Source organism: Lagopus leucura, unplaced genomic scaffold, assembly GCF_019238085.1.
Source record: "Lagopus leucura isolate 7727_CA_CO unplaced genomic scaffold, USGS_WTPT01 Super-Scaffold_100002, whole genome shotgun sequence".
In the NCBI taxonomy this organism is placed as follows: domain Eukaryota; kingdom Metazoa; phylum Chordata; class Aves; order Galliformes; family Phasianidae; genus Lagopus; species Lagopus leucura.
Genome location: NW_024962263.1, coordinates 22,273,081 through 22,288,199, shown reverse-complemented (window position 1 = coordinate 22,288,199; position 15,119 = coordinate 22,273,081). Strand labels below are relative to the sequence as shown.

Below are 15,119 nucleotides of genomic sequence, written 5' to 3'. Positions count from 1 at the left end.
TGCGCAGGCGCGGCGCTGGGAGCGGGCGAGCGTGCTGACGTCACGACGCGGCGGGCGCGGCGGGATCCGGCTTGTGCTCGGGTGGGCGCTGCTGCAGCCATGTCGGCCATGGGGACGCTGGCGTTTGATGAGTATGGGCGGCCCTTCCTCATCCTCAAGGACCAGGAGCGCAAAACGCGCCTCATGGGGCTTGAGGCTCTCAAGGTGAGTGAGCGGGTGGGCGGGCCCAGATCTGCCTGCAGAGGGAGACCTCGCTGGGCCGTGTCGCCATGCTGCCGTTAGGCCGCGTACGGATTGGTCTGCCTTCAGCCACACGCGGCTGTCCGCATTGAGCTTACGGCCCTGAAGTTACCTTTGTATTACGGCTTGCGGCTGAGCAGCGACTTACCTGTTTTCTCCGTTGTTTTACAGTCTCACATCATGGCAGCAAAGGCTGTGGCAAGTACTCTGAGAACGTCCCTTGGGCCCAACGGTAACAATGAAATGACTATATTCGTTCTTTTCTACTGTTGTTTTCTGTGGGTTTCTAGCTTTTTTCACTCACTTTTTGAGTTGGTTTTTTTTCAGGCTTGGATAAAATGATGGTGGACAAAGATGGTGAGGTGACAGTGACAAATGATGGAGCCACCATCCTGAACATGATGGATGTGGATCACCAGATAGCCAAGCTTATGGTGGAGCTCGCCAAATCTCAGGATGATGAGATCGGGGATGGAACCACTGGAGTCGTGGGTAAGAGCAGGTTATGCTTAATTATAAAACCACAGAATCAAACTCCAAAAACCCTGCTGCAGGCAGGGCTGCCAGCCTCCACATGTAATAGCAGACCAGGCTGCCCAGGGACCCATCCAGCCTGGCCTTGAACACCACCAGGGATGGGGCATCCACAACCTCTCTGGGCAGCCTGTTCCAGCACCTCACCACTCTCATAGTAAAGAACTTCCCCCTGATGTCTAACCTAAATCTTTCCTTGATGTGGGATTTCCAGTTATAAAATCATATTTTCAAGTGTATTTTAAGAAGGAAAGTAGCTTTCCCATAGTGCATTTTAGAATATTTACTTTTTCAGTACTCTTTTTGGTTTCTTTTAATTGGAAAGATGTTAGCATTTAGCGTTTTAATTGGAAAGATGTTCTTGTGACTTTTATTTTTTTTACTGTGGTTGCGTTTGAGATTAGTGTTGAAAGTCCTCCTATTTGTCTGAACTTATTTTCATGGTTTTCTTCCATAGTGATCACTATTGGTTTCTGTAGGTTTTTGTGTTTTTTTTTGTCTAAATAATGCAGTTTTCTTAGTGAACATGAGTTTGGTAGTACCATTCTTATTACCTAATAAACCTCAAACCATTAAAATACAGTAGAAGAAATCTTAAGGCATACTTTTGAGCTCTTGACTGTGTATCATGCCCTCATCTGTGGAAGAGTAAACGTCTGTTTTTGAATTCTGTTTTACAGTTCTGGCTGGAGCATTATTGGAACAGGCTGAACAATTACTAGATCGTGGTATTCACCCTATCAGAATAGCTGATGGTTATGAGCAGGCAGCTCGTATTGCTGTTGAGCATCTGGACAAAATCAGTGACAGCTTTCCAGTTGATCCACAGAACATCGAACCTCTGATCCAGACAGCAAAGACCACGCTAGGCTCTAAAGTGTAAGTTTGTAAAAGCTTAATGAAAGTGTGTATGTTTTCCATACATACTCTTTAGTTGAAAAAAGAAGTGTTTTGATGGATGATTACATTGTTGTTGTTATTGGAGGAGCTGCTGAAGGTTTTATTATATTTGCAGCAAATTTCTCAATGAATTTGTATTTCAGGATAAGAAATTGTGAACCCCTTATTCTCCAAGGGGCAATTTTGTGAAGTTAAACAGCTGCAAAATCATTTTCTTTCTACCCATTCTGTTCTGTATTACTGTATCTTGGTACTTAGAAACTTTGAGTCCTAACATCCAGTTATTTTTAGAAAGCTGTTGGTTTTTTTGTGTTTTTTTTCTGAACAGACTCAGAAAAATTCTGTATTCACAATTGCAATTTTCATTACTGGTTCTCAATATATATATATAAATTTAGACCCTAGGGATGAGGAGATGCTTTTACTGTATATAATTTTTTTTTGCTATGCAGCATAGAACGAATAAGCATTAGTGTTATTTCTCAGCTGTATTTCTTTGGCCAATTTTTGTCTGTTACTCTTTAGGGACCAGCTTTTTAAGATACCATTGTGCGGTCAGTATGTAAAATCATAGGAAAGACATGAGAGAAAGTTAAAGACAGAAAAATAGATGGCAGTGTGCCATTTTTAATTCCTTTGGGACAGAAGTTGTTGTGAAGTGCAGTTTATGATTATCATTGTAAGACCTTCCTTGGCAGGCCTGTCTTAACAGTGGCTTGTGTGACTTGAGTGTTTTGAGTAGTGTTTAATTCTCCTCACTTGTTTCCTATTGATGTCTTGAGACTATGTTCACAAAGAGTATGTAGACAAACTATACGATTTTTTTCTGTCACATTTAGCATGTTCATATTCCTGTGCATCAGTGAGCTGAATGCCTTCTCTTCATGCAGCGAACAAAATATGTTAGCTATATACACATATTCTTTTTCTGTTCAAAATTGATAGAATCAGTTTCTTCTGAATGTTCAAATATAACACAACTCCATTGTATTTTCTTTAAATTTAGAGTTAACCGTTGTCACAGACAAATGGCAGAAATTGCTGTGAATGCTGTACTGACAGTAGCAGATATGGAACGTAAGGATGTTGATTTTGAACTGATCAAAGTACAGGGCAAAGTGGGAGGCAGACTGGAAGATACGCAGCTAATAAAGGGAGTGATTGTGGATAAAGATTTCAGTCATCCACAGATGCCTAAGGTGAGTGAATCCTGTGTCAGCATCTCATCTGTAACAGTTTAAATAGCATTTAATGAGTAGCATTTAGGTTGCACTGACATTTATCCTGTGGAAAGGAAAGCTAGAGGAAAATACCAGTCACACAGTCTGAAGTGTCTGTGAAAGTGAGTGAGCAGTATTTTCAATCTCCATTGTGGATAGGAAGCTTTCTTCTTTTTTAAACATCTAGTATTTAAAATAAATGAGTGAAGACTGATGAGTGTTTAAACACTTGTATTTTGAAGCTGTGCAGTTTCTTTCAAGTGAACTTTCTGAGAAAATTGTTTGAGTATAACACTTCAGATTCATTTAAATGATCACCAAGGATCCTACAGTCTCTACTTTTTTAAAGGGAATGTCTGCACTGTGAAAATATAAGAAGGAGGTGTGACTGTCATCAAACCCTCAACTTTTTATTATTGTACAGGAACTTAAAGATGCTAAAATTGCAATCCTGACTTGCCCATTTGAACCACCAAAGCCTAAAACCAAGCATAAGCTTGATGTCACATCTGTAGACGATTACAAGGCACTGCAGAAATACGAGAAAGAGAAGTTTGAAGAGATGGTGAAACAGGTAGAGTCTTCAGAATTACATTTCTGTATTTTTTTCGTATCCTTCACACCAAGTAGCATAGTGCATCCATTTATTTCTACAGATAAGCTAATAATCCAGATAAGAGATAACATGTAGACAGTTCTAAGTGTATGAATGAAAGTGAAGTTTATCTAAGTAATAGATAACACTCTAGTTTGAAATTTACTTTCATTTCTTTATGTGCAGATAAATGTGTCTCTTTCAGACTTCTGTTTTGAAAAAAGTAGAACTAAAACAACTAAGAGATTTGTTCATGAAATTCTTCATTTTTGTGTTGGTGCTGATGATTGTCGTTATGTGCTGCTTTCAGATAAAAGACACTGGTGCAAACCTTGCTATTTGCCAGTGGGGTTTTGATGATGAGGCAAACCACTTGCTGCTTCAGAATGAGCTGCCTGCTGTTCGTTGGGTTGGTGGACCTGAAATAGAAGTAAGTAAAATCTTCTCAAACTGGGATTTTTACCAGATCTCAAACCTTCGTTGAGTAGTCTGCTGTACAAGTGAGAAGTTTAGGCTTTCTGAGTAGAATTGTACTATCATTATGTAGTACTGGTACATACTGAAGCAAAATCACTGGGGATCTGTACGTGGAGAGAAGCTGTAGTTAATGGGATTGTGGTGTGTACTGGACTCCTTGCAGGTTTTATGTGGCTAGGAGCGGTTTTGCTTTCTGTCTTGTTTTAGAATCAAGATGGGAAGGTAACTTTGGAAATATTTGACAGGTTCATTTCTTCTAGCTTTACTTTATTAAAAATCATTGTGGAAAAGTTTTCTCAAAATAACTGATTGTTTAATTCCAGTTAATCGCCATTGCAACTGGAGGACGCATCGTTCCTCGTTTCTGTGAGCTCACACCAGAGAAACTGGGTTTTGCTGGTATTGTCAGAGAAATCTCCTTTGGCACAACAAAGGACAGAATGCTTGTCATTGAACAGTGCCAGAATTCTAGAGCTGTGACCATTTTCATCAGAGGAGGAAATAAGATGGTAAGATCCTTGGTTTGTGTCCTGGTTTTGGGTGGGATAGTTAATTTTTTTTCCTCTAGTAGCTGGTGTGGTGATAGGTTTTGGATTTAGGGAAATAGTACTGATATATGTTATCAGATGTTCTCATTGTTGCTGTGTGGTTCTGGACAGAACCAAGGACTTTTCTGCTCTTCATGCTGCCCTGCCATTGAGGGCCTGAGGCAGCACAAGGAGTTGGGAAGGAACAGAACCAGGACAGCTGATGCAAACTGGCAACCTGCTGGGTTAAGTCACAGCAGCTAGTTAGTGATGTTTTATACATAAGTTGTTGAATATGTAGTCTCTTTCATTTTAAGAGCCTATTAACTCTTCAATTACTTTTGTCTAAACTTCACCTGCAGTGAGGAAAAATTTAGGGAGGTGGGGGTTTGTAGGCCATGCTGTTTGTGTTAAAGTCGCATCAATCCTATCATAGAAGGGCCTGGGTTGAAAAGGACCACAGTGATCATCTAGTTTCAACCCCTTGTTGTGTGAGGGTTGCAAACCACCACACCAGGCTCCCCAGAGCCACATCCAGCCTGGCCTTGAATGCCTCCAGGGATGGGGCATCCACAGCCTCTTTGGGCAACCTGTTCCAGTGCGTCACCACCCTCTGAGTGAAAAACTTGCTCCTAATATCTGACCTAAACCTCCCCTGTCTCAGTTTAAAACCATTCCCCCTTGTCCTATCACTGTCCACCCTTGTGAACAGCCATTCCCGCTCCTGTTAATATGCTCCCTTCAAGTATTGGAAGGCCTATTGTTTATTGGTTTGGTTTTTTTTTTTTTCTGTATTAGGAAATGCATCTTCATATTCTTCAGTTGTGTGTAGTAAAAAGTATGTGCTGTTGTACCATTTCAGATTATTGAAGAAGCAAAGCGATCTCTTCATGATGCGCTGTGTGTGATCCGGAATCTCGTTCGTGATAACCGCATTGTGTATGGTGGCGGTGCAGCTGAAATTTCATGTGCCTTGGCAGTCAGTGAAGCAGCAGATAAGGTAAGGAAGGAGCATTTACGACTTTCCTTATTTCCCTTGAGAAAGAAAGAGACTGTAGAATCATAGAATCGTAGAACTGCTCAGGTTGGAAAAGACCTTCAAGATCATCAAGTCCAAACTCAACCTGAGCAGCTTCGCATAATTTCCAGGGAGGTCTGTGTAGCTGAATGCTATTACAGTCTGTTATTTGAAGAGCTTCTAAAAAACTTCAGAGTTTCCAGAAAATTCATATTATGGAACTTCCTGACATTTACTGATAACCAGTATTAACGTTCTACTTCACCCTTTTATAAAGGTGTTGCAAGGACTTTTTCTGATACGAGCAGTATAAAATGGTTTTTATTTGCGAGTAGTTACAGAATACTCTTTCAGTTATTGAGGTGAATATTGCCTAGAAAACCTCATGCTGTATTCTACAGCTAGTGTGAAAGTGCACATTTGCTCCCTTTGGAAATAAAAGCTGTATCGTTTTTATTTTGTATTTCCTAGTGCCCATCTTTGGAACAGTATGCGATGAGGGCGTTTGCAGATGCCCTGGAGGTAATCCCCATGGCCCTTTCGGAGAACAGTGGAATGAATCCAATTCAGACAATGACTGAAGTGCGGGCTAGGCAAGTGAAGGAAAACAATCCCGCTCTTGGCATTGATTGTTTGCAGAAAGGAACAAATGGTAAGAAGTGTAACGTGGAGAAAAGGGAACATGACAGGACTTCCTTCCTCAGAAATTTGAAAACTTTCTATTTTATCAGCACTTTTTTTTCTTTTATTTTTTAATATGTCTGTCAGAATTACAAAGTCTCTTACCTTACTTTGTAAGTGGGAATGGGGGTGGAGAGATAAACGATGTACAAGAAGAAGAAAATCTGTAACTGACAGATTTAAAATGTCAGTGTATGGGCATTTATTTTCATCTGAACTTACATTTCAAATTCTTATTCTGATGTTTATTTATGGGGGAAAGAGGAAATTTTGAAACGTCAGGTGTTGTGCTTATGTAAATGCATTAATAGTTCCTTGATATTTCTGTATTGTGGCACTTCAGCTTTCACTGACTGCTCTACTCTTAGGATGCTTCTAATGTCTGTATACAGAAATGCAGGAAGATAAAGTAACAAATGAGGAAGAGTTAGTTGTGAAAAGAGAGTTTGATACTAATGTTCTAAGATCTTTGGGAAGAACCCAGGCTTAGAGCTGTAATTTATACAAACTAATTATGATTGCCAAGAGAAATAATGTTATTACATTCTTTAAAATTACATAGAAAATAACTATCTTGGGTAAATATTACATTTGGGTTTGAAGAGGGTATCTTATGCTTTCACATCTTTTTTTTAACAGATATGAAACAGCAACATGTTATAGAAACCTTGATTGGTAAGAAACAGCAGATTTCTCTGGCAACTCAGGTCGTTAGAATGATTCTGAAGATCGATGATATTCGTAGGCCTGGAGAATCTGAAGAGTAAAGGTTAAAAATTAAGAGAAGTTATGGGGGCCACAGCAGTAGCGAAGACGGTAGTATTCTGATGCTTCATCTTCAGCTATTTATTTTGGACACTGTTTCAGATACTGTAATGGCTAATTGTTGGAAATAAAATGCAATTTAGCACTGATGGTTTCAAGACTTGTTTCAGAACTGGCATTGCGTCTTTTTGTAGGCAGTTGTAAATATTCTTAGGAAAGACAGTTTGAAAAAGCATTTGTAGAGGGGGAGAGGTGTGGATAATGCTAATGGTTTAGTTGCTTAGTGGGTAGTAATGGTGGTAGGAGGGTGGTTGGACAAGATGATCTTGTAGGTCCTTTCCAACTTTGTGATTCTATGATTCTATGCATTCATAGAATTTCACAGGTCCTTTTCCATTGTTCCTACAGCTGAGTTCTTTAGCTGCTTGTAAGCAAAGCCCACAGATTTCCATTTTAAGAAACCTGTCACTCTGTAGTGCATGAAGCTGAAAATAATTACAGCCTCCAGTAATTCTTACATGCTAAATATATTGATTATGAAGTTTGCATTTGAAGATTTAAGGTACCACATAACATGTTTCCAATTGCTTGCCAGTTTTCACTTGTGATACTGAATACAAGCTGCTTAAACACCCATGATGCATTCCCAGATCTTGACAGCCTTGAGTTTATTCAGTGTTAGAGCCATTTGAATATTGGCACGAATGAACATCGCATTACAAGAAATGAGCTGAATGAACAGCTCTATACCATATATAAAATACGTTCCACTGGGCATTTCAGTGCCATTCTGAAAGGTTTTAGGAAGATAATAATCTTATTTGATCCTTGCAGAATCTTCAAACAGCACTTCTGAGTATTTTAATCTTCATTTGGTATATCAACACAATAAAAGCTGAGGTTAATCTTTTCCTTGTAGGATGTTGCTGAGCTATGTGCAAGGAGAATTCTTTTTTTTTCAGAGGTATGCACATTCATCCAGGTGTGGGCTTTTTTTTCTTTATTGTTGTTTGTTTTTCTAGACCTTACCTATGCTGCTATGAAGGAGTGCATTTTCAGTGACAAGAGTAAAATTGACCAATAAGTACTACTTCCATGCACAGAAGGGTTAGACCAGATCTGCACAAAGTATTGAAAATATCAGCATTACACAGATTATATTTCATATACAGAGTTTAAAGTTTCAGAGCATAGTAGAACAGAGAAAACTATCTATAGTACCGTTAGCTGGTATGTTTTGTTCCAGTAGTGCATTAAGATTATGCACTACTTTAAATGAAAGAATGTCCTTCACTGAGTGTCAGCAGAGGAAGGCTAAAGAAAACTGATTTTTTTGTGGTGAGAAAGTTCCACCTTAAAATGTGGATAAAAATATATTTCTAGAACTAATTAAGGACTGTGAAGCACTATTGTAATTGTTAGAAACTGAGTAGCATAACTTGTTTCATGATTGTTTATTGGTTTTTGGGTTTTTTGCCATGTTCAAAAATTGTTTTATTTACATGCAGTCCAATGAGCAAAGCAGTAAATCGCTTTTACTGCTGCTGAAGTCTGGCATTCTGAATCAATTCATGATTGTAATAGTGATTCTTAATATCCCATAAATCTAATGGCTCATACAGAGCTGTCTCTTCTGTTGCTCTGTAGCAAAAAAAAAAAAAAAAAAAAAAAACAACAAAATAACCAACTGTTGCTGTAACTTCCATAGGAGTTGTATTGTACCTTTTCTACCTGATGGTGAAGTTGTACATCTGATAGAAAGCAAGTGAGAAAATGGTTTGTTATTCGTGTTGCATTCGTTTCTCTCATGAAATCCTGTTTCCTGTCTTGTCCAAAACTGAATTCCATTCCCAAATTGTTTAAAAGTTTCACCTATTAACTGTTTCAATTACTTTTTTTTTTTTTCAGCATGGTTTAGAAGACGTTTGTTTTAAATGTGGGATGCCCACATTTAGGTGAAACAGGTGAAAGAGAAAAGCTGGGCACCCCTTCTATTGTTTGCATTTGAACATTTCTGTCTGCTTTACAGCTGTGAAGGAAGGAGGGCTCTGTGCAGCAGCACTGCCACTGGAGGGGAGGAAGCTGCGGTAGCGCTCTGCTCTGTATGCTGCATTGGTTCACAGCTGCTTGCAGCTTGCAGGCAGTAACGTAGATCAGATCACTCCCAATTCCAAAACGACTTGCAGACCATCAGGCCAGGGGATGTGAAAATTAAAACTTGGTTGGATTTGGGGTTTAGTTTTGGAGGGATTTTTTATTTATTTTTTTACTGCAGGGAGGCTTCTCCCTGTTCTCATTAATCTGACTTAAGGAAGCAGGTCTCTGTATGTGAGTATTATCTCATCTTAAATGAGACCTTCATGTGGAATGTTTGAAGACTGGTAGTGGAACATTGACAAAATTCTAAAAATGAAGGGTTTTTCCTGAGGCTTTTCTGATTTTCAAAATAACATGTAGCATTATCATCTATGTTATTTAACACATACACATAGTTGATGTTTAAGTCCTGCACAGAGGACAGTAGCATGCAACTGAAAGCATTAAACCAGATTATTGAAAGCAATGCAGCTCAAGGTGGTATGCTTTCAAGACAGGAGTAATTGTCATGCCCACTGTTTTGTTTAACCACAAACCCACTGTTACAATTTGGGGCCAAATCTGAACTGTGGGATACTGAAATGAAGTGTTTCAATGGCCTTCAGATTTTTCTGTTAACCTGGCAAAATGCAATGGTCACCACTGGAGGGCAATGTAAGTATATCACTGCCATAAGGGGACTGCAGCTGGACTGAACAGTAAGCTGAAGCATGGCAGCTTTCTCCCAGCATCACCAGCATGCCATACGTTTGTCACCAGCACGATCTGAATCTTCAAGAGCTCAGTTTCTTGAACTGTTTCCATACACGATCTGAATCTTCAAGAGCTCAGTTTCTTGAACTGTTTCCATAACAATTCCCTCTTAAATCCAGCGTTTCATGTCATCCTAGGACCCTCACTCTGATCGTTCATTGTGCAGCTAAACTCATGGAAAAACCATTTGGCATCAGAATTCAGACCCATTTCTAAGCCTCTTTTGCTGTGTTCCTGGGCCTAGTTCCTTTCCTTCTTCCATCTCCTCTCTCTGCACTGACAATGCTTATCTTTGCAGGTGCTTGGAGGAGGTTCCCCAAGCACAGTCTGCAGATTCCTCTCCATGCCGTGGTCACACCCAGCTTGTGGCAGCCAGCAGCTGCTGGGTGCAGTCCGTCCAGGGCTAGGATCCTGGCTTTGGGTGCACAGCAGTGACAGCTGTGTCAGATCTGGGTGGGTTTTTCCAGGAAGATGATTATGCAGAGCTATGAAGCAACATTTTTGTTTCTCTACAAACTGACCCTTTCTGCTACAAATGTGTTTCTCCTATGCTTAGAAAAACTGCTACCTTTCAGATGGATGTTTTCTGACTATGTCCTGCAGGGGGAAGATGCATTGTAGGTTGGGCAATTCCAGCCTGAGCAATCCAATCTGACAAAAGCACAAGCAATCAAAAGCAAGGTTTCAAATGGATCTGAGCAGTCTTGGTAATATGCAGGCTTGCTAGTTTTCTCTGCACTACCAAGGTGCGTGGCCTATACAAGCTAAACTGAGTGGCTCCAGAGTCAGTCCAGGCAGTATTTGTTTGGGCTAAAGCTGTGAAGAAGAGACTCTGGGATCCACTGTCTTCTGTTGTATAAGGCACATTTGCTCCCTTTTCATAGGTGCCACATGTTGCATAAGCAGCAGCAAATCCCTTACACAGTTCAGATGGACAGGGAACAACCAACCTTGAGCCATTTTACCATTAAAATGGTATTAAAAATTAAAGAACAAGCTGGGAAAACTTCCCTCCTCCATCATAACCATGCCAAGCACCGTTAAAAATTGCTATTATACAGGCTGTGGCTATTGCAACTCCTGAACTTGTACCATCATCCCAGGAGTGATGATTCAGTTGGGAGGAACTAGCCCTGTTTGTCCTCTGTGCGTAGAAGTACCTCTCCATTTCACATCTTGGAGAGCTTCCCAGGAGCTCTCTGCCAGGGAACATTTCTCACCGTGTTAAAGAGTCAATTAAATGGACTGACAGCGTTTGCTTTGTAAACAAGTCCTCTCTGTGATACAACAGAGACAGTTTGCTAAACTCAGATGATAGGAGGGTAATGCTTTAGTACGTTCTCTGCAAGACACTGAGCCTGTTGTACATGTGCTAGAATCTGCATCTTTATGGTGTTTCTCCCGAGGTTATTTAGGACCAGTCTCAGTGCTACAGTGAGGCTCCTGGTGTTTAGTACTGAACAGCAGCAGCACAGGCACTGAAAGGAATCCTGGCATGTGCCTGCTCCCTGAATGTGGGACACCACTTCCGGGGCTCTGACAGCACTCTCCTTGCCTCTTTCCCACGGTTTGAATACTTGTGCAGGAAGCACAGATGTGTAATCTTCAATTAGGCTGCCATCAAAAGTGTGGAGTGGGAAATGCCTCTCTTTTTCCCCCAGGAGCTGCATTTAGGCCCAGGCCCAGTCTCTTGCTCCTCACCTGAGCTACCTTTTATCTGTGTCTGTTCCTTGACCCCAGTGCTGTTTTGATTTAGTGACTCGCACTTGCCTTGTTGTGAAGGGCTTACCTGATGAACTGGGCTCTTAGCTGACCCTGGTCACCATCTCTGGATGCCCTGCTTTTCCTGCTTGTCCCCCTTGCCTATGAACTGCCCCTGCCTGCCCTGCTGTCACCCTCAGTCCTTGGCCCACCTTTTCCTGTGGAGCAGCCTGCTCCTGCTGCATCTTGACAGTGGCCCCACATCACATCCACAGGGAGCACTCGCTCTTCCTGGTGTCTCTTGGGAGAGAATGAACTTTTAATGCCATACATGAGTGGCAGGGGTTGAAAGGAAACAAAGGCCTGCCTCAAATGACTCAAGGAGAGACAGTGGGGCAGGCAGGCACGTGTACACTCTCATTTTCTGAGGTGGGCAGTTGAGAGACCCAAAGAGAGAAACGGAAGAGGAGACAAGAAATAGAAAAAACAGGCTGCTCAGGGAGGTGTTGGAGTCATCATCCCTGGGGTGTTCAGGAGCTGTGTGGGTATGGCACTGAGGGACATGGCTAGTTGGTATGGTAGGGATGGGCTGATGGTTGGACTGGCTGATCTTACAGGTCTTTTTCAACCTTCATGATTCATGGATGTGAATGGGCAAATGTAATAGAACTCATTAGTGTGATTTCATAGTATAATAACAAAAAATAAATGCACACAAAATGTTTAAATGTTTAGTTGGAGCTTAGATTTCATGATCTCTGATACGGCATAGTGTCTTTTTATACCATGAGAAGAAAACTGCTGGTTTCTGTAAAATTCATACATAACTAAGTTAGATCCTCAAAAAACAACACTTGTCCCTTCCTCTAGTGCAGGAGAGTGGTCTCCCTGCTAGCACAGACAGGGCCCATGTACACAGGGACTATCCAGTGTCACCTCAGCTGCTCCAGCCTGAGGGCATCAGGGCCACAGATTGTCTCAGTTTCAAGAAGCTGCCTTGATTTATGTGCCTTATGTCACCTAGTTCTCAGTGCATCGTAAAAAACCCATCCAGCACGAGAATTGCTGAGTTCCCACTCTCTAACTGGACTGTCTGGTGGTGAGCCTCTCTGCCAGCTGCTCCTATTCATCACTCACTGGCCATTCCCATCACCCAGGCTGCAAGTGCAAAGCCCTCTGCAATCTCCTGACCTTTCTCCCACGCATACATCGCCGCTTTCTCTGCTGCTCATTGCCAGGTCTGTCTCTCCAACTGGGGGCAGGAGCTGATGGCCCTCACCTTCAGCTGGGTTTTGCAGTGAACCTAACCCTCCTCTAAGGACCCTTCAAGCAGCAGTCTAAGCTGACATTAGCTGGTTTCTTATTTTTCACATTCAGCTACTGTGCTGGCTGGCATTTTGCTAGTGCCTTGACTAGGTGATTAGATATGAGGTCTTCTCATTAACACGTCTCTAGTAAGTGGAAAAAGGCCAAAGGCCAGGAAAGGCAAGTCTCCAGCATTGCTTTTGAATTAAGGGCAGTGCCAAAAGTTAAGTGATTACAAGAGGTAGTGACTGGCAAGGTAGTCCAGAGAGATGGAAGGTGATGTGTGGAGAGGGCTGGCAAAGCAGGCATATCTGAAAAGGATCTTTCCTGCTTAGGAAAGATCTGCTGCATAGATTTGGCACAGGCTTGCACTGGAACATCATCTTAATGCTGGTTGTGCTGCCTTGCTTTTCAGCTATGGTGACTCAGTCTCTAAGAAAAGCTACTGCTACAAATCTCACGGGAGCTCCATTTCTGATTCCTCAGGATCTCTGACAGGATCTTTCTCTTGTTCCCTTCATTTTGGGATCATGCAAGTTTATAGGAGAAGAACAAATCAGAGCTGCCTTGTCCCATCTTCCTTGACAGTGGAAAGTTGCAGCAACTTTTCTGGTAATGCAAAAAGCGCATAACTACCTAGCTCCTGGTTGCTTAGGAAGAGCAGAGAACCTAAACAGAGGCATACAGCTCTCAAAACTGAGCACTGAGCATTATTTTTGAGTACAAGTGCAGAAGCTAATGGCTAACGCAGTTCAGCAGATACTAGTAGTGCTAGCTTGATTTGAAGTGTTAGCTTCAATTTCCATCTGAAACTGAGCATGGGAGGAACTTGGTCCTAGCGGGAGAAGCTCGCAGCAGTGAAAAGCAGGTTGTGTTACTAAATCCTAAGCCAATGTGGATTGCTGAGATGGGAGCTAGTGGGTATGAGTGTCTGGGTCCTTGGCTCACTCCCAGCACTGGAGGCTTAGCTGCTGAAACACAGCAGTATGAGCATCCAAAGGACTGAGAAATGATCATGAGAATTCCTGCAGTGAAACACCCCCTACAGGTACCTGCGAAAAACAGGATACCATTTAGAAACTAAGTAGGGAGGAAGAATTGCTCTGTTGATGAGGTAGGATGGGGACAGACCAGCTCCTTCGAGGTTTCAAGATGGGCTAGCTCGTATACGGATTTAAGTAGGGGTGATAAGATGATAATAGATGCCTTTTCAAGCCCACGAAGAAAGAAATTTAGCAGCTCTGGTGTCTCAGCTGCCCAGATCATAGCCCTGGTCCTGGTAGTTCAGGGTCTGTATGTCAGAATTTCTGCGGAAGGCAGAAGATGAGTGACAGGCAGCGGCATGCACACAGGTTGTGTGTGTGATACATGTGATCTGTCCAAGTCACAAATACAAATAAGGACAGTGAAGCTAACTAAGGCTAATGAGGGAGATCTGCAAGGCAATGGCTCTGTGAATCAGCATGAACATTTCTGCCAGCATCCTGAGAAATCCTGGGATAAAGGGAAAAGCTGGAAAAGGGAGGGGAACACTATCCTTCCTAAAGTGACCCTGTCTTGAAAAAAATGTCTGTTGTTTTTCTGCTTGGTAAGCAAAGGTCCCTGGCCTCCAGCAAAGCATTCCCATTACTCTTTCTTCTTTGCTATCTCTGATTATCTATGTGAGAACAGCAATTTCCCCGTACAATTGTTCCCAGACCTTAAGAACAAGAAGAAAGTTTAGAGGCAGGGCTGTGAAATCCATCCTGAGTGTTCATCCTGACCTGCTGCCCTTCCTTACACAATTCTAACCTGCAAACACTCCTGCTTTAGCCATCCTATCGGCAGCAAGCTGAAAAGAGTCCAAAGAGCCACTAAAGAGAAACGAAACCTGTATCAGAGCTTAGCATAAGTATTCATACCAAATATTTGGAACACAAGAAACAATAGTACATGAAGCCATGCAGAAATTGCTCTTGCTTTCCCTAGCATTAGGAATTCATGGCCTATAGGTTTGTGGTGAGGCATGTGCTTAACACAGCTGATATAAGATCCAAACAGTATGACTATAGGCAGCTCTGTTTTAAACAAGGCAAATTAAACAAGTCATTAAGCTACCTGGAAAGGAACTACTAGAGCTGGTCAGAGGAAATTTGTTTGACCGCGCAGAGAGATACTGCTTTCAGAGCCTTTTGCCAGAACACAACTCCAGCAATTAAAGTCCTCAAACATTCTCCTTCTGTAGGAATTCTTTGTGGGATTGTGTAGAAAGAAGTACGTCTGTGCCAATCAGTCCCTCATTCTTCAGCTACAGCAAAATTGTATTG

General features: G+C 41.8%; 1 protein-coding gene across 1 annotated transcript; it reads left to right on the top strand.

The window, feature by feature from the left end:
• Positions 1-44: 44 nt before the first annotated feature.
• Positions 45-7,106, top strand: CCT5 (chaperonin containing TCP1 subunit 5). The gene is made up of 11 exons (XM_042870146.1): positions 45-204; positions 412-472; positions 568-732; positions 1,455-1,653; positions 2,681-2,873; positions 3,319-3,468; positions 3,800-3,919; positions 4,290-4,475; positions 5,356-5,493; positions 5,983-6,163; positions 6,832-7,106. Exons 1-11 carry the CDS (start codon positions 100-102, stop codon positions 6,957-6,959), a joined length of 1,626 nt encoding a protein of 541 aa, XP_042726080.1. The 5' UTR covers positions 45-99; the 3' UTR covers positions 6,960-7,106.
• The last annotated feature ends 8,013 nt before the right edge of the window (positions 7,107-15,119 follow it).